The 19,488-nt window shown below is 40.9% G+C and overlaps 1 protein-coding gene across 2 annotated transcripts in view; it reads right to left on the reverse strand.

Moving 5' to 3' along the window:
* Nucleotides 1-5,356: 5,356 nt before the first annotated feature.
* STAC (SH3 and cysteine rich domain) overlaps nt 5,357-19,488 on the reverse strand; it is a 72,804-nt gene continuing 58,672 nt past the window's right edge. For both annotated transcript variants that reach the window (XM_058037756.1, XM_058037748.1), the window contains 3 exons: nt 16,664-16,715; nt 16,401-16,538; nt 5,357-8,377 (listed from right to left, as the gene is read on the reverse strand). In XM_058037756.1, the coding sequence (XP_057893739.1) occupies nt 8,279-8,377; nt 16,401-16,538; nt 16,664-16,715 (289 nt within the window). In that variant the 3' untranslated portion in view covers nt 5,357-8,278. The remainder of the gene's footprint in view (nt 8,378-16,400; nt 16,539-16,663; nt 16,716-19,488) is intronic.

A 19,488-nucleotide genomic window follows, 5' to 3' on the forward strand; every position in this document is an offset into this window, starting at 1 on the left:
GGAAGGCAAGGCACATACCCCACCTGTGTGTGGATTTCCACTAAGCAGGTGTTGACTCCATCTTTTCATGGAGAGGCTCAGAGACTACAACATTACATTAGATGCTGCTCTGCCTACTTGTCAGGAATTTGCTTGACTGGCTGGTCAGAGACCAAGGCAACAGTGATTGATATTGCTTAAAAGAAGGTGAAATCTGACTTATAAAAGGGTAACATTTTTAAAAGCTGGCTATGAAGGTAGTGTTACTCTGAGGGGCCAGAGGGTATCATCCGGATCTTTAAACATGCAAAGACCACTACCTGGTGATGCTTGCCTTCAGAAAGGACTTTTAGGGGCTGACAATGTGGCTTAGTGTGGAGGTGGAACCTGGAATCCTCACAAAAGAATGAGAGCAAAAGTGACAATTGTTATTACCTTTACCACCCATTCTACCCTGATCTGGCAGCAGAGGAGTTCACTCACAGAGCACTGAAGACAAGAGGCTCCTTTGATGCCCCTGGTCTGCTGCAGATTGTTTCATTAATTGCTAGCATTAAATGTGACTAGTGAGCTAACTCTATGAGGGGCGTAATGGGAACACTGAAGCAGGAAGACTTCTTAAAGAGCACTCAAAACTCAAGAAATTAAGGTGCTTCCATCTCAATTAGCAGATCTCATGTAACTGAAGTCTGAGGGGTGAGTACAGTGCAGTCAGATGAAGAACTGTGTGTCTGCTCCAGCATCTGATCTCTCAGCTCATGTGTTATGGTGATTGGGTTTGTGTGCTGGGAGGTGCATTATGTAGAGAAGCAGACTATATTTTCACAAACTTTACTAATGTCACATGAGCCGACATAAAGGCCACAGGGAATTTTTAGAAACCACCAAGCTATAGCATCACGGCCTGTGAATACAATATGGACAACCCTGGGCAGGTGCTGCCTGACCCCAGACTGGGAAGTAGTGCCTTCTCCACAGCTAACATTGACCCTGCACTCCAGCCCTGCCGCAGGGCAGCTGAGACCTAACCTAAGAAAAAACTCTGTATCTTCATAGATACAGGTGTGCCCAGGCTGACACCTTTTATTTGATCAAAATGCATGCAAATGTGCAGGATACAGAAAAACCCTCAACGTTTCATTCAGGCTAGCATGTCCCATTGTAATCCTGATGCTTGAGTGGAGGATCATCACAGGTTCTTTGTGATGTCTCTGGGGTCTTTAGAGAGCTGACCCTTGCAAGTGATGTGGAGGGTAGCACTGCTCTTGGTGCTGTAGTCTTCAGGAAGAAATGTCTTTCTTTCAGTCTGGGTATATGGGAGCTTTTGCACTCCTAAGGAAAACTGCAAAAAATGCCTTAGCATCCAATGAAGATTTATGTAAAGGAATTAAACAGATTTTATGTTCTTTCCATAAAGCACCTGTGAGTTAGTTTCAGGATGTCAGTAAAGCAGATTTGCCTGCCAGTTGTACTAATAATACTGTACTTACAATAACCTCCAGAAGCCACAGGACTGTATGCATCTCTACAGAAAAAAGTACAGCAGGCAGTTTAAAAGCTGGAGGTATAATATGAGGGGTAATAATAGCTTACTCACTATTAATTTTGTCTTGAATATTTTTGTGCATTTACCATTTTATTTACATGGTAAAAGGCTACAAACCATATAAATACCAATAACACTAATGGAGGTCTGATCACACTCAATTCCACAAGTCAAATAATTCAGCTTCTCAGTACTCATCTAGGGTCTACTTATGTTTAAGTGGTCCACCTTGGAATTTTAAAGAACCCACATGAGCCTATGTGGCCTTGCAGCAGGATGAATTGCAAACCAGGTGGCTGTGCTGGCCATATTCAGCCCTGGCTGAGATAAAGGTGTATGATGTTGGATAATATACACAGAAAGCATCACCTGTGACAGGAAGGGAAAAGCCACGGAGGGGAGACCTTTGCAAGACTGAGCTGAAAGACACAAGGCAACAGCTGATTGGGATGTGGAGTGAATGAAAGAGAAAGCAAGAAAGGTTTGCATTCACTTTTCATTTCTTGAGCCCAAATGTGATGATACAAAGTATTAAAGAATGTGGACTGGCTAAAACCAGAAGCTGGTCTCCCATGTTTAGTATGACTCATGCAACACTTGGGCTTGGAGACACAGATTTGTTCCAAAGGCTTAAAATAAGATAGTTTCCCTCTTCCATACTTCATCACATTGAAGTGGACCCTGCGCTGGTGGGGATGGGGCTCACAGCAGACCCACACCCCTCTGAAAGAGGCTTTTTCAAGCAGTTCATAAATGTCCATGTGGGAAGGCTGCCGAGCCAGGGCCAACGCCAGATTTCCCTTTTTTGGGACAACTAGGTCAACAGCAAACATTTAGCAGAGCAGATGCTTTGGATAAGCCTGAAAGGTTTCTCCTGGCAGAACAGAGTGAAACTTAGTGGGTGTAAAATGAGGATAGCTTGTGAGAAAGATGCTGCAACCTGCCCAGACAGAGAAGGACCAGGAGCAGAAGAGGTGAGTGACACCTCTCAGGAAGGCAAAAAGAACCACCATTTTTTGCAGGAGGGCCACACTCCAAGGTTTTGGGGACTGCTGCTTTGTTTGACTGCTGTTTTCCTTGGGATCATTATCATCATTGTTACTATTATTATTATTATTATTATTGTTGTTGTTGTTGTTGTTATTGTTTTCCTCTCCTAGACACAAGGGCAAGCAGTTGGCAGCCAGAAGCTGAACTGGCATGACCCTTGAAATGAAGAATGGCTGGAAAGACAGTGGCTGAAATGAAGAGTGGCTGGCTGTGTTGGCAGGGGTGGGCAGTCTCGAAAGAGCCCAGAGCTCTGCTTTGCAATTGTGCCCATGTTCCTGTAGAGCTGCCCTTGGAAGAGAGCAAGGGGTGGGATCTGCTGCCTGGGCCTGCCAGGGAGAGAGGGTTACATGGAACAGACAACACAAATTGAAGGTTTTGGTTAAGTACCACTGCTGCCCTGCTTCTGTTAAACGTTGAATTTTACTCACAGCTATGTCTCATTTTTTCCTGTTTGTGATGCAAAGCTGAAATAACTCTCATGGTCTCTCAGTTTTGTGTTGTCAGCCTCTGACCCTGTCAGCTGGAAAACTGCTGGTAGCATAGTAATTATCCAGACATTGATTTACTTCATTCTAATGAAGGTATACTTAGGTGTGCTTCTCATGGTATGCGTGTGTGACTGATTAGCACATTTTAAAGTCTCCTGGCTTCCTCTCCTTCAGGTGTCCCAGGAGAAGTAATTCTTTATTTTCAATATCTCATTATTATGAGTCACTGGGTCAAAGCAGTATGATCTACATGATGTTCTGACAATGTTTTCAGGCTGCCAATTTGTACATGGCATGCAGTCCTCTGTCTTTGCCTGATGAACGATGTGCACTTCAGAGCAGTGAGCATCTAGACTCTGCTCAATGTATTGCATTATTTCCAGTTCAACTGCTGCAACTCTGGCTTTATATATTACACATTGTCTGATACAGATAAAACTTCTAGACTTTGTCCATCTAGCTGCCTGTCTCAGTACTTACTGGGCACCATCCACTACTGTAACTTGGTGCTGAGCACAGTAAGATAAGGAAAAATTCAGTCATGACAGATTATTTAAGGGTATGTACTCTTGTAATTGGATTGATGGTAATATATATGAGATATACATACATATTTATGCATGTGTTGCTTGTAGGTACATGAATAAAATAAGAAATTAATTTATGCTCATTTGATTGAAAAAAATTACATTAACGTAGGCAAGTGCTGTGCAGAGTTTCTTGGGGCACTCAGGAGATGGATGTACATGCTGACCTGCAGCAGTCCTACTAAAATTTTTCTGGGCCTCTTTTGTACCAACACTGCCAAGTGTTCATTCTCCAGGCACATAGCAGTTTTCTATATAAAGGATGGTTTTAAAAATAACTTCCATGTACCTCTTAGATCCAGATGCTCTTTTTAGCTATGGAAAACTCAACATTGTGATGACATATATTCCCACTGGGGAAAATATTTATTCTCCTTGCATTGCAAAAAGCAGTGTGCAAAATCTGGATGATAATTTGGGACCGCATTTATTATGAAATGCCTCAAATATGAAATGAAACACTTGTGTTGGTCTGATCCTATTTGTAGTAGAGCAAAGTACAGGAGTATGCATGGGAATATCATTCACACTCCTCCCTCCTTATATTTTATGTGTTCTATTTAGGAAGTGACCCTTACCCACCAGCCAGCAAAAGAAATTCTATAAAAAGAAAAAGGGGAAAAATGCATCTCTTTCCTCATTTCTAACAATAATCATGAGCAGTATCTTCAGAGTTACTGTAAAAAGTACAAGATATGTGGTAGTCAGGTGTCATCTGGTACAGATATAAATAGATCAGACGAATGACATCATTGGTTTTTGGGAGAAAAGTAACACTGACGAGTCTTTTGCAAAATAATGAACTTTAGTCCCTATGGCATTCAAGGGTTCTTTTTTACTTTGGATTTAAATAGGATAAGATTGATATGGCATACTGCATTTATTCAGCATCCTTTACGGAAAGAAAGATGTCTTTTAAATGCTCAATAAATCAGACTTGTCTGCACATATTTAAAATAAATGAGTCGGGTTAATTTTACAAAGACATCTGTCTAGTTCCATTTTAGAAAACCTACATGGTCTCCAGTGGCTTCTTTAGAAGGTTGCAGCTCTTCCAAGTCTCCCATGACACTTTCTGCCAACCCTGTGCGTGCTCCTCTGATGGCACTGAGTGCTGTATTTAGTCAATCGAATCTCAACAAATAACTAGAAAAAAGGGCTGTAAGCATTTCTAAGGTATCCAAAGTTTGTAGGCATAATGTGGTAGTTCCACTGGGACAATGAACCCACAGCTGAATGGTGTTGTGCTGCAGCACTCATCTCCAGATGGAGTCACTGAGTCCAAGTGCAGGAAGAGGTCATAGTAAACTGTGATAATGTGTTATTTGCTGAAGGGAGAAGATGACGATTTGGGCAGCTCAAACTCAATTCATGTTGTTCAGCTGTTCTCAGCACATAGGAAAATATTCTATAGGCAGTTTTATGCTGTGTTGAGATGTTGAATGGCTAAAACTACTTTCTGATATGCCAGAAACAAGTGTTCAGGGTGGCCCCACCACAAAATTTCCTTCTGAATCCACACGTTACATACATTGCAGAAATACGTTAGAAATGGTTTGCTACATGTGGCAAGTGCAAGTGTTGTAAATTTTAAATGGAAATGCTCAGTAACATCTGTTGCTGATGGGTTTAGTGACTGTGCTTCAAGTTGGGTAACGAAAATTCCATAGTCTGATGCAAAAAAGCCAAGACACACACACTTCTACTCTCCTTCCAACCATCACATAGTCTTTATTAAGCAGAATATTAAATTAAATCTGAGCAGCATTTATCTCCTAAAATTCAGTTTTTCTTAACATATGTCGTATAAAATCCATTCCATCTTCTGTCTGATTTTTAACTGCTTGCTAACACAGTACCTATTGCAAACTGCATATGGTAGTAAAAAAAGTGATGAGATACTTCTCTGGATTAAGAGTAAGGCATCCAAAATAAATTTGAGTAAAATGACCTTAATTTAGCAAAGTACTTCAGCTTTAAGCATGGAAATAGCCAATGAATCACATGCTTAAAGTAAGACTCATGTATGATATGTGCTTCTTGCTAAATTAGGCATAAATTACATCTACATATTGAATGGCAGCAAAAGCCCAGTAAAAAGACAAAAGCAAGCAAGCAAGCAACCAAAATCACAAAGAAAACATAAACATGAAAGCTTTGGTTCAGAAGCAATAGTTTCTCAGATGTAATGCAGTCCACATAAGGCCTGTTTTGTTTTTACTCACTTTATTATTTATTGCTCAGTATCAAAAGGAATAAAACTGACATTGATTAAAGGCCATTGTGAATTGTAGGTAATATTCATATAATTCTTTGAATAGTATGATGCACATTGTAGGGATAAATCAGAGTCATAGAAGACTGAAAAAGGGGGAATCACAGTATGACGCAATCATGTAAACAACAGCACGTATGTATAGATTAATACAGATTTCCTTTTCTTCACTTGACAGGCCTGATCAAAAGTAGCAAATATTTCAGTTGTAACAAACATTTGAGTTTTTCCTTTGAATGGGTGAATATATATATAAAAAATAATCTTATAAAGCAGACTGGATTAATATGTCTCTACTGCTTTTCCTCTTGATCCTTAAGGATTATCAGAATCCTCTCCCACTGAGTTTATGAGTTGTTTAAGAAAATGAGCTGAGCAAATGTTGTTTGAAGTGGAAAAGAAACCCCTGCTGATATTCCCATAGAAGGTATCAGATACCTTTGATCAGCCAGGAGTTTGTTGATAATCAGTATGGACTGGTTGCATTATAAAGGGCCGTGTTTCAGCAGCTGGCAGCCCTGCAACTTCTTCTGCAATAAAGGGTGCATAGCAGCAGCAAAATATGTCTCTAAGAGACTGAAGACCAATCTGCTCTGAGAACTTCTGGTCAACTGTAGAGTTCACCTGGATTTTCTAAGGCTTTGAGCAAATTCAGCAATTCAAATAGGGCAACTCAGCTACTGAGACCTGGGCTATGCAACACAGCTTCAACCTGACTCAACACATGGGAACAGGATCAGCAGCTGCTGTTTTCAGAAAGAGCATCAACTTTGCAAAGGCCTATACTAGCCTGGCATGCAGCAGCAGGATTTAGGACACCAATTTGTGGTTAGTCACAGAAAAGACAGGCATTTAGTTTCAAGCTAGTCAAAGAAGGCATGAATTCAGCAGGGAGCTTTAGGATAGGGCTTAATCTCTACGTCATAATACATGCTAAGCTGTTTAAGTGTATTTGGTGCAATTACATCCAATTAAATACTTGGAAATTAGGTTCCCTGTCTTCAAATATCATAGGCCCCTGCTTTACAACAGAATTGGCACCGACTGACTTGTGTAATTTAGTCAAGACTCCCAGGTCCCACAGACCACTCCCTGAAAGATTCCTGTGCCCAGAACACATTTGAAGATGGACAAAAGAGGGATGTCTGCACAGTCTCACCAGCATGGAAAAGACTCAAGGGATGATCACGGTCGTTTACACCAAGGAAAAATTTATGTTGGTGTATTTACTGCTGAATCTGCAAAACTTCTATCTAGCAAATGGAGAAGAGAGCTTTGGTGTGCAAGCACACCACCAAGACACTCAGTGCCTTTCTGTCACGAATTCTGCATTTTGATAATTACAGACTTCAGTCCTGTGTGCAGCCTGCCCTTTCCTAACATTTTCAGCCTTCCAGTGGGTTATATAACTGTTTTATTTTTTTTATAAATAGGATTAATATATAAAATGTTTTAAGTGCAATAAACACAGAAAAATATAAAATGTTTCAAGCCTGTGGCTGTCTCCCAGCGTTTTACCCATTTTCTGTATCACCAGATCAGGGTGAAGGAAACACAGAGCGATGCTTCCAAGCAGGCTTGTGAATCCAAGGATCAGCTATTCTTGTGACCTATGAGAGCAGCCAACACACACCCAACATACGCTGAGAGCTTTTGTTCATATACAGAGAAAACAAAGGACACACAAATTCGCTACTCTTTCCTATGGGAAGATTGCACAGAAAGAGAAAGTTGCCAGCTTCCAGGGCACAGTGCATTTCTCGAACTGACATTCACATGGTGTCTCCAAACTGATTTGTTGTGAGACTAAACACCAGGACTAAATGCTGAAACTCGGGTGGTATTGGGGACAAATCTGTAGAACCACAGCCACACTCTACTACAAGCATTGGACTGTAGTACGAGGACAGTTTGAACGGTATTTTCCCCCATCCCCCAAAATACACACTTCAAACAAGAAAGCAGTCCAACAGTTTTCTAAGACACAAGAACAGGACGCTAGTTTAGTCCTTCAGAACAAGCTGTCTGTCTCCGTCAGGGTTGTAGCAGCCATCCTGCACCAGAAATCAGCCCAGGCTTTGCTCTTCTCCCTCCCTTACCTTATTCCTGTTACAATTCAAGGGCCTCTTATTTCCCTGGTGGTTTCTGACTACATTTTCTTTCAAACATTCAACTTTTCATATTTTTTGTGTTGCTGTGGCAGTCTAAATGTCTTTTTCTTCGTGTTGTTGCAGTTTTCTCACAATTTCCCTGAACATCTGCAAGACAGCCCATCTGGGTTGACACAGTGTGAGATGAGGCAGACAGGCATTGCCAACAAAGGGCTCCCACTGCAGGGAGTGGGCTGTTGGAATCAGATGTTTTCCAAGACGTCTATGGGGACAAAGCCTTTCTTCTTCCCGCTGTATACCTTGATAAAGCCATCGTGTTCCTTTTCAGAAGTCACACAAATCTGAATACAAAAAAGGTATCAAAATGTTAAACTCTTTGCCATGATCAAAGACACAAATTATTCCAGGGTATGTATCAGGCAGGCTAGACATCCTGCTAGTTACGTCTATAAGTAGAACAATCCCTGTTGGACTCTCATTGCTTTGATAAGAATCTCAGACTCACATATTTAGAGACTTACCTTTCCCCTATCTCCCTGAAGTGCCACATAAGCATGAGAGATATCAAAATTTTTAAGGACTTTGCGGTGGATAAAAGATTTTGAAACTTAATGTTGACTTCAGCCTACTGCAATGATCATGCTGAAGCTGTCTGTGTATGAGAAAAATGGGTATTTCAGATCGTGAGCTATCTGACTCCCTCAGCACCTAATGGTGAAAAGTAATCAGGGGTCCTGGTAGCAGCTGATCTGAATGCAAGCATATTTTCTTTTGCATGTTAAAGGAGCCCCAGTACTTCTGAGACAAGCAGCGGATTATGATATTTACTCAGCCCTCGCACCTGCCTGTTTTGGATACCAAAGTGTGTGACCCAAATCCAGCTCTTTGAGAGTGTTTCCATAACACCTGCTCCACAGGGAAGCAGTCATGAAACCATGTGGTCTTTATAACAGCACAAATATTACACTGTGGTAAAGACTTTCATTTCCTCCTGACCTCTCTCATCTCAGGCATTTCCACTTTAAGGCCCTTCTTGAAACATCTGGTAATGGCTGAGCCATTTGAAAGCCTAGGGGCACAGGCACATTAGACTGGGCACAGCACCACACCAAATAAAGACTTGTTTTCAAACATCTGTGCCAAAGAACTATATATTTCCTACTAGTCAAACAAGGTTAAAATATAGCTGGAAAACTGACAGTCCTATTGAGACCACTCCACACACTGATTTCTCATGATGTCAGCGCCAGCCCTCTATCTGGACTAACACTCATCTCTGTCTGATAAGTATTTACAATGTTTATTTACAATAATTCACAGGATATGAAATGAACAAAAATAGCTCTAATGTATTCCTGGATAAATCCATTTCAGCATTACTATTATGGGTGACACCTAAATACCATGTCTGAATTCTAGGCCAGCTTGTCCTGTTGCTGCATAAAATTTACTAGCAGCACTGATGCTGCCAGAAGGAAACGAAAAGTTATAAGAAGGTGGTGAAGCTGCTTCACATTTACCACTTCTAGTGTTTGTAAATAGGTAGGTGGATCTCTGTACCTGCAGACAAAGTTTTGGAAAGAAAATGGACTCATTAATTTTCTTACTTATCCTGCCTACTCAACACTAATGGAATTGGATCCCTGGGGCAGAATGACTGAGCACACCAACAGGGCTGACATGCAATTAGAAAGAATAATGTATTGTTGTTTGGGCTAAATCATATGGAAAGCGTGGGAGAGGTCTAGAATTGATGCTGTCTAGTTTAGGTTCTGTTGCAAAACAGCCAAGCTCATTTATGTCATGAATTCCCAGCACAGCATCTGCTTCCTCTGCAGTCCCATCACCATTCAAAACAGAGAGTGCAAAGCACATGGACAGTGAAAGATGTTTCTAACTACTGCTTTCTGTTGGTCTTTGTCCCTGAGAAAGAAACGATGAGAGAAAAAGCCTGCAATGAAGCACAAGACTAAGGGTGGCTAAGTATGGAAGACTATCCAAGTGTGGGAAGGAGCATTAGTTGCAAAGTTCCCCTTTTCAGTTGATCCCTACTGCCATGAGCCTTTGCACCTTCTCCATAACTAAAGCTGAATGGTTAAAAGGAGTGATTCACTACATCACTGCATTTTTCTCCTAACTGAAGATGTCTGCAAGACTTCTAGCTTTTTGATAGAATCCCCAAAATTACCACATCTCCAGCAGGTCTACATTGCTCACTAAACCTGGTGCAATTTTTTGCTTAACCTCTCTGGTGCTGTGCAGAACATACTGCAAGAACAGAGTGGTTTCCCCTGTTGTCTTGTATTGTCAGCAGAATGATTTGTGGATGAAAGAAAAATACTGAGTTCTCTGAACACTGTTTTTCTTTGTTTTTGGAGTGAAAAATATGGCAGATTTCTTCTATTTTCAGTGGAATGAGGTATTATTTTTTTTGTTTTTGCTTATTTGAGTGCCCCTTAATATCAATGCGTCCTGTGCTACAGTGGTAACTTCAGATCTTCACTGGGCATGAGGTGTACAATGCCTTTATGTGAGAACTCTACATTCCAATATCTGAATTCTCCCAAATTCCAGCTAAAATTCTCTCATGCTAAGACACTAAGCCTTGCATGTGCCAGACCCCAGATGGCAGAGTTTTTTCTCACTACTTTCCAAGGAAGATTAGAGTTCAGGGGCAGAGTAAACTTGGCCACAAAATGTCACACTTTCATAATCCTGTGCCACTCAGGAGGTCTCCTGGGTCTGTGACAGCTGCTGGAACTTTGCAAAGCCCTGGAGCTGCTCCAAATTCTGCACTCTTCAGAGAAGACTGAATAAAATACCATCTATGGCCACTTCTGCTCTCATCCCTTTATGTATGCTGCCACGGATTTCACTCACAAGTTGTATCCTGGAGATTTGGCTCTTGATTTTCTTACATAGGTGTAAATTCAGAGTAATCCCGATGAGAACATGGTAGCATCCAGAGTTTTGGATTTCACCTGATGGACCAGCTGTTTTTGAGGATTAGCCTTGATGAGAGATGGCAAAGATGATGGTTGTGAAGGAATGAGGTGCCACAGGTACCAACAAGTGGTTATGGTTTTCTGAATTAAATTGGAAACTGCTTCAAATGGCAGCTACTCAGGCTGGCATGTTTTGGGTGGCAAGCTGCTGGCCTGACCACAAAAGTGAGCCACAGAAACCACTCTTCAGTGAATTTGGTTGGAACACAAAGGGGGATGGTTGGGATTTTCCCCCTGCACTTTGGCTCAAGAGATTAGTAGTGGAGTAAGCCACAGGGCAAGAAACCACATCTCAGGCTGTTTCTCACTCAAAAAGTTATCTTCAGAATTCTCTGAAAGTGGGATCTATAAAGTTACTTCCCCATTCTTTCATCTCATTAGCTTTAAAAAGTTAGTAAAAAAAAACCCCAAACATTCAGATTGTGACTATTGTCTGAACTTGTCAACAGCTGCCCTGAGAATTTTTTATCTGTCAGTCAGCCCTGAGCAGGTGGGGGAGATGAGCAATTAGGAAACTGTCCTTTGACCTGCATGGTCATTCCTGTTCTAAATCCTGTGCTTTGAATTTGGGCTTAAATGGCCAGTTCTCTCTGGGAGTAATTTTGAAATTGCCGTAGCTTTTTGCAGCTCTTCTTTCTTCCACATAATTAACCCATGTGACAGCCACAGACTGGTTCTGATGAAGTAGGACTTTGGTTATGAGGGCAGTACAGTTTCAAAAGCTATCTTGGAGCCCATAGAGAGTGCCAGGTCAAGAGGTCCACAAGTTCAAGTCTTCTGTTTGCAAGAGTGACAGCACAGGGACACTGTGAGCTTCTATATCTGCTGCTGCCAGTGCACCAAGGTCCTCGCCTGTGTGAGCCTTGGGATGGAAATGCTGAGCAGTTCACTTTCCATACCCATAGAGACATAGTGCAAATGATGATGAAGGGTTTTGTATCAGTTGTTTTACTAACTTCTGGACAGGGAACACGGTCTTGTTTTACCCATATCACCTAAGGTTTCAAAGAAGACCTGGACTAGACTGGATGATCTGTGCCCTTGTTTTGGACTCTTGCAAATATTCTGTGCCACTCAGCATCCCTGAATGAATGGGGACACCCATCCCTTCTCATTGACTGATGTCCATGAAAATCAGAGAGAGCTGGAAAACGACCCTGTTCCCTTTCAGCCTAGCTGTGAGGTGCAGCACTTAGAGATGGGGAGCACATGAAGATCTGCAACATCACTTTCAGTGATGAGTTTGCCTTTTAAGTGTTCTAATTTGAATGCATAAGTCACTGTGATGAAACTGGTTTTCAAAGGCAGCTGAGTCATGCTCTTAGAAGCTCAGCTTCTTTTACAGGATCACAAAAATATGGGGAGATAAAGTAACTCCTAGCAAATGAGGTGAAAAGCCAGGTAGAACAAAGCAACCAGGCTAATCAGAAGACCTGAGAGAGGTGGATTTCCTGTCTTCCTGTCCTCCAATCCTGCCTTGTTATGCCCAGCCTTGTGGATATGAGACATTTGTAAAAAACCCATCACAAAAAGTTGCACTGACTTCTATGTAAATTCACAGTGCACTCTGGATGAGGTAAAGAGCTTCTGATTCCCAGTTTGCTACAAATGCCATGGTTTAGGGTAATTTCTGTTGCTCAAGATCACTTCCACAATTTAAAATCGATTGTTGTTATTTAAATACAAAAAGCCCAGCTCTAAACTAATTTGTGTTAGTGTGACTGTAGGTGTCAGAGGCAGCCAGGTGTGAGTAGGATCTTTTTCAATGTAAAAACAGACATTCAAACAGCAGATTATTTTGAATTCTTTAAAAATAAGGATGATCAAACACTTTAAAGGCATTTTAAGAGATGCTTTTCCAAATATTGATCATATATTAGATATTGTAATTTTTTTTTCTTTTGTAAATAGAGGTCAAATCAGAGCCTGTTGTCATGCAAAGAAGTATTTGTATAATGTTTGGTAATGAATTTGGGTAGTCTAGGGCAGAAGTTACAGGCTGGGGAAAATATTATATATGTACAAGTGATGATACAATCAGAGTTGAAAATGATGCAGTTCATATTATTTGTGAGAACAGCTGGAAAGTGTGGAAACCCACTGAAATTGGTCAGATTTGGTTTCCTTATTGATAATCTTGATTTACTGATGACAGGGGCTATGCCTGCCTACATCCTACAGATCCCTGATCGAGCCTGGTGGTGCCCAGTCATTTTCTGAACTGGTTTGAAACTCAAAAATCAGCCAGTGAACCTTAAATTCCAAGATGCTGCCATCTCTGAAGCAGTACACTTTTTATCCTCCAGCCTGGGTTTCGTATTGTGTAGTGAAATTTTCAAGGGATCCTTTGTGAAGATTAGCATGTGCATACTGCTCAAGATGGGTGAACAAACTGTGGTTATTCTTCAGCCCTCTCCCTGAATATTGGTTTTGCCAGAAAGGGTGCATGAAGCTTAAACTTCAAATGTTATTTCCATGGCATGAAACCAAATGATTGTGGAAAAAGTATCACTCACTGTGCCTCAAACTTTGAAAGTATCTCTGCTTGTATCTTAAAGTGGCTTTTTCTAGGATAGCCATGTAGGTTTGTTGATATGAATTTATTGCCTTTTGCCTTACAAGAGTAGACTCTTTACCCAGAAAAATTCATATAGGGCATGAGAGGACAGAGACCTGAAGAATAAACCATGGGAGGTATCAAGCAATATAAAGAAAATTATATTGGATCAGTTTTTTTCTTAGTGTATCATCCTTGCTTTCATTGTCAGAATGGTTCTGTGCTCTTTTTAGACCACATGGAAAGTGACTCAGTGAAGTAACTTTGCCGTCCTATAGTCACAGGGATTTATTAGACCAGTTAATGAGTTTTTCTAGCTAAAGTGAGACTTGACAGGAATAAGTAGGGATGAATAATCTCCCCTGCTTGCTAATCTGGAAGAAGTCAGTGCTTTGCACATAGTACACGTATTGCATTCACAGCAGTCTGAACACTGTGCCTGGAGACAGGGAACATGGCTGATGACATTCCACAGAAATTCCCAACAGACCAAAAGACAAACAAAAAAAATTGTGCCTAAGTTTTCCCAGAAGTCCCATTCAGATAACTTTGTTTTTGCCATGCCTTCCCCTATTGCACCTCTCTCTCTGCTTCATGTGTAAAACAGTGGAGAAATAAAGGCCAGAAAATAAGAGAAATGGCTGAAGAAAGAAGAAAGGAAATTTGACTTTGGAAATATAAAATAAATTTTTTAAGTAAAAAATTCTCAATAACAATTAATCTTTTTTTTTACAATAGGAGTTTATCCACAGTGAAGGCAGAGTTGTTTTTTATAAAAAAATATAAAAAATTGTGCCCAGTTTGGAGGGAAGCAGGAAGCAGATAAGTGTCCATGGCCTCACTGGGGCAGTCCCACTTGGAAATTACTCAAAATGACCTTCAAGCTACTTAAATGTCCCCCTTTTGTATAATTCGTGTGAGAGAGGAGCAGGATCTGTTTGCTATGCTCCTTTCCTCTCACGTCTCTGCATTCATGTGTTTGTGCAGTCTGATCTCTGCCCCCTGTTTCACAACAAATATTTATTTATTTCTTCCTCTGAAGCCTCTCCCACATGGAGCAAGCAGCAGACAGCATTGATATTCAGCCTCAGTATTTGTGTGGGCTTGAGATAGAGCTGAAAAAGTTTTTTAAGGAAAGGAGGCAGTAGGGGTACAGGATCTATTCATCCCTTTCTTTACCTCCTGCCTTGCCAGGGAGGATGAGGCACCCTGACTCCGAGCTCCCTTTGTGATGCTATTGTGAAAGAGGGACAATAGGATGGTCCTTGTGTTTAGATGAAGCTGCCAGAGCTGCCCACCTGGAAACTGAGTTTTTGTGAGAACTGAGGGAAGCAACTGGGCTCTCACTGCTTGCATCAGCAGCCATGCTGACAGAGATGATCTGGTACACCCACTAATGAGAAGTGACACAGATCTTGACCATTCCCTCATGCTGGCATGCCATGTTCCAACACTACCATTTCCTACCTTTGCCCTTGTGTATTGCTTATTTTAGAACATAAAGCCTCCAAAAGCTCTTGTTCTGCTCTGGTAATATTTATTTTTTTTCTGTGTGTACAGAGAGAAAAAAATTAAAAGAGATGTTGGGTAAAAAGAACGTAAGAACTTTCTTTCTAGAAACTGCAGAGCTGCCCAATGTACTATGTGTACAGGGGCAGCTAAAATATACTCTGGGCACTGTATTTCTGTGCCTTCCTTAAAAAGCTGTGTGCACCCAAGGATTGTTAGCACTTTTATGTTTTGCTATGCCCACAAATCAGCAGCAGCCAAGCTGTAAGTTAATATTATCCACCAGTGCAGTGAAGCATTAAAGAAGTTCTGTATGGAAAAATCTACAGCCAGTCCACACTGGTTCTGACTTCTTCTCTGCTTTATTAAAATCAGTGGCTGTTCAGGTTATGAGGCAAACCATTTCTGGTGATGTGACACAGTTGCCACAGGAAAGGGCTTTGCAAGGTGCAGTGAGAAAATCTACCTTTCTATTGCATCCAGATTTCAGAGAACTCAAGCTGTGTGTGCCCTTAGTATGTCATCATCCTAATTAGATGAGCATATGCCACAAACCTGTCCCTTAATGCAGGTTTTGGGTCATGGCTTGTGCCTAGTGAACCTATCTGAAGGACAAAAATAGAAGGAGTTGCTGAAAATACACCTGGGTGAATGGACCCTGCAAGTCTTCACTGTATGTATGTAGTACCTAAGCTCACAGGAGCACTTAAAGCTTAAAATAAATTACAGTCTGTAGAAAGGGTATTTAAGTGGTGACAGACACAAAAAAAAGGATTAAATACACCTTGCAACTGGATAATAAGTGTCACATTTAGGATTTACAGCTTTGTGTCATGCTGTCTTAACTCTCTTCCTGTTGAAGCAAAGACAATGGGCTGTGTTTAGATCTTTAGGTAAGTTAGGATCTGGAGAGGGAGGCACTATCTTTTATTAGATTAGCTCTACTAGTGGGGAGAAAACCACATCATTTTTCTGGCACTCAAGGTCTACTGCTAAGACTCTGTGTTCATCTCTCTGAAGTCAGTAAGAGAATGAGAAATATATAAAGTAACACTATGAATGTCTGTGAAACTGAAAATTCAGGCTATGCTAGGCATCAAGTATGTGTTTGCACAAGGCAAACACTGCACTTAACTGGCTACTAGACACTGTTACCATTAAAATAATAAACCTTCTAAAACTGCAGTAAAAACATCTGCCTGTCCTCATGTTGCATAATTTTCCCTTCAGTCATTGGTAAGACTGCTGGATGCTCTGGTGAGTCCAGTGAGTGTCCAGCACAGAGGATCTTACCTGGTTCTCTTTCAGAGTTATCTGTCCCTGTTCCTTGCAGCCAATGAATGTCCTGATACACCTGTAAATCTTCTCGTTTTGCTGCACCCTCTGAACAAAGTTAGCAGGAAAATATCCAGTTCTGTCATCAATTCTCCCCTATGAAGGAAACATATTGATAGAAGAAGATTGTTAACAGTAGAAGCTCTAATACAATTTCAGTATTGAAAACAAGATATTTTTCCTTTTGGAAAGAAAACAGATATAAAGTGATTATCACATACCTTCCACCAGTCTTCATTAGAGTCTTCCAGAAGTGTAATCATATCTCCTGGCCTGTGATTAGAAGAGGAATAGGATGTAAGATGACTTACATAATTGTCATGTTGAATCAGCTTTCACAATTCCCTTCTAATAGGAAGGTGGTCCTCACATGGTTATTTGTTTGAGTGTTCACTGAAGGTAGACCCAATAAGGTGGCAAGGCTTTCTTCAGTCACACATGTTAATGTAGAAAGGCAGTCTCTGTATCTTGGGGCTAGATCTATATTTTGAGACAACATCTATGGACTGGAAGTTTTGCTTCCTGTTTTTTAAGGAACTGTTTAAAATACAGTCCCTCTTTATTAAACACATTATTGCTTTATTTTAAGACATTTCACACTGTTGGGACACACTACTTCATCATCTGTGTTTTCAAGCTGTGATTGCAGAAGGAAAGCGACAGGAAAATAGATCTATTTTACTGACAAAGGCAATTAGTCAGCAGGGATATAATTCTGCCCAAGAATGTCTTTTTGATTTGAATGGGACATATTTACCTTTCTGATGTGTGGTGCTGAGTTGTAATTGCTAAGTATCAGCATCCAGCTGACTAGTTCCAAAGCAGAACTAGGAGAATAATTTGGCTGGAAACACTAATAGCAAAATTTGCTAAGATGATTTTGTGCAGGTAGTTGAACAGTTATTTGACCTTTTCTCCCCCACTGGTGGCACTTCATCAACATTCCTACATACTTATAATAGTGGTATGTTGTAGAAATTAAGTGAGAGACTATTTCCAAAGGGATTAACTCCAGAAAGCGCTGTCTGCTGGATAAGAGACATTTTGTGATCCTAATAAAATTAATTGTTGACCTCTAATTATTCAACCTTCCCTGTTAGGCTCAGTGTATTGTTGAGGTATCATCACAAGAGCCTGTAAGCACATCTGGAGCATCTGTTATGGTGGATAACAGGTCCAATTTAACAGGCTTTTTCAGAGCATGCTTAGAAAATGTGGATCTGTCCAGCATGCAGCTGGAGGTGTGGTCAGTGGTGGGCATCCTTGGTCCACTTTCCAAGTGGCTATCATTGCTGCTGACAACTGGAGAAACAGGCATTTAGTCTTCTAACCGTGCAATCTGAAACAGGATTTTTTTTCAAGCCCTCCTCGAGACCCTGCTTCAATGTGTTTGGAATAATTAAATGTTACTGAGGTGAGGAAGGAAGCTAGAGAAAATGGACAATTTGGTATCCCAGTGGAAAAAGATTTTTTTTTTTCAATAGGAAAGAATATATGAATCCTTTGCTGCAGTTAATATTTAGTATAAACACTCAAATAGGTAACAGGCATTGGAGCTGTTACACTTAAAGGAAAAACAATTTCAACAAGAAGGATTTAGAGAGCCTTGTCCAACCCATACTCCTCAGCCTGGTTGTTAGAAAATAACCCAGAAAATATAAATTTATTTGGCTGTCAGAGAAAAATGGCAACAGAACCTAAAGTCTCTCCCTGTCACTTGCCTGAGCACAGAGAATTTCAGGTTGAAAGCCTGTTGATTTTCTTTTTCCTAGAAGAGAGCTAATATAAATGTCTTTAATCTCCAAAAAGGACTCAAAATAGAAATCCCATCTGGACCTGTTATTCTTGCACCCTAGATTTAGGCTGCTAATCTCTGATAGGGGCTAACCCACTTGGTTCTTACTACTAGTTGAAATAAGTGAGATCTCATTTTTTCTTCCGTAAATCACAGCTTTGGATAAGTTGTCTGCTCTACCTCAGTGATAGGAGGTGGCAAGGTGGCAAGTCCCTACAGGGACTCCTGTAGGTCCCTTCCAACTATTCTATTCTATTCTATTCTATTCTATTCTATTCTATTCTATTCTATTCTATTCTATTCTATTCTATTCTATTCTATTCTATTCTATTCTATTCTATTCTCTGCAGTGTCTGAAACATGGTGTTGCCTGTCTTCAGGATTCTCTCTGGTAATGTAAGGCCATCTCTTAGAACAAGTGTAGTACTCCAATGTCCTACTTTAATTATGCTAGAGCACTGGAAAATCCATCTGACTGCTCCTGCTGTTAGGGAAGAAATCCAGGTTGTGACAAATTCAAATTTCAGCTGAAATCAGGGCTACACATCTTCACTGCAGTAATCTGCCATTCACTGTATCCTCTCAGAGATGAGCTGAGAAATCTGCCCTAACTCTTCCTTTCAGCTCAGGTCCTTCCCCAGCTACTTGCCTTTGGTATGATGGAGCTGATCAGTGCCTGGCTGGTTCCCAGCTTGGGTTCCCAGGACAGAGCTTGACAACATTGCTCTACTGAACCCACCTCCAGCTAAATGGGAATTCCTGCAACAGAGTTGCATCCTGCCTGGCTCTGCAGTAACAAAACAACATTACCAGCTATTGGGCATCCCTTATGGAACAATGTTAACACAAATATTACTGAATTTCTGACCAAGGGACAAACAGCACTGCTGTGGTCGAGTACCACTAGTCTAAATCCTAGCTGGTATCCCTGGAAAGAGCCTGGTGTTCCATGAAACAGAACGTTTCAGACCACAGGCTGCTTTTTCTCCTAAAATGTGGAAGAAGAAGATTTTGAAGGTTGATGTGTTTTCTGGATTTCTGTGTCTGGGTGAGGATGGTAGTCCAGTGCAGGCTTGTCTGAGAGATTTTCTATGTCATGGAAGAAATGCACAAGATGGAATACACTGCTAAAGAGCAGGATGCAAAGTGGAATCTTTCAAGCAGAATAGCTGGCAAGTTGCACTAAAGTTTGCCATGTACTGTGGTTATTTCCTGAAGAGACATTCCTAAATTAATGATCAGGAAATGCCA

This window comes from Melospiza georgiana, chromosome 1 (assembly GCF_028018845.1).
Source record: "Melospiza georgiana isolate bMelGeo1 chromosome 1, bMelGeo1.pri, whole genome shotgun sequence".
NCBI lineage: Eukaryota > Metazoa > Chordata > Aves > Passeriformes > Passerellidae > Melospiza > Melospiza georgiana.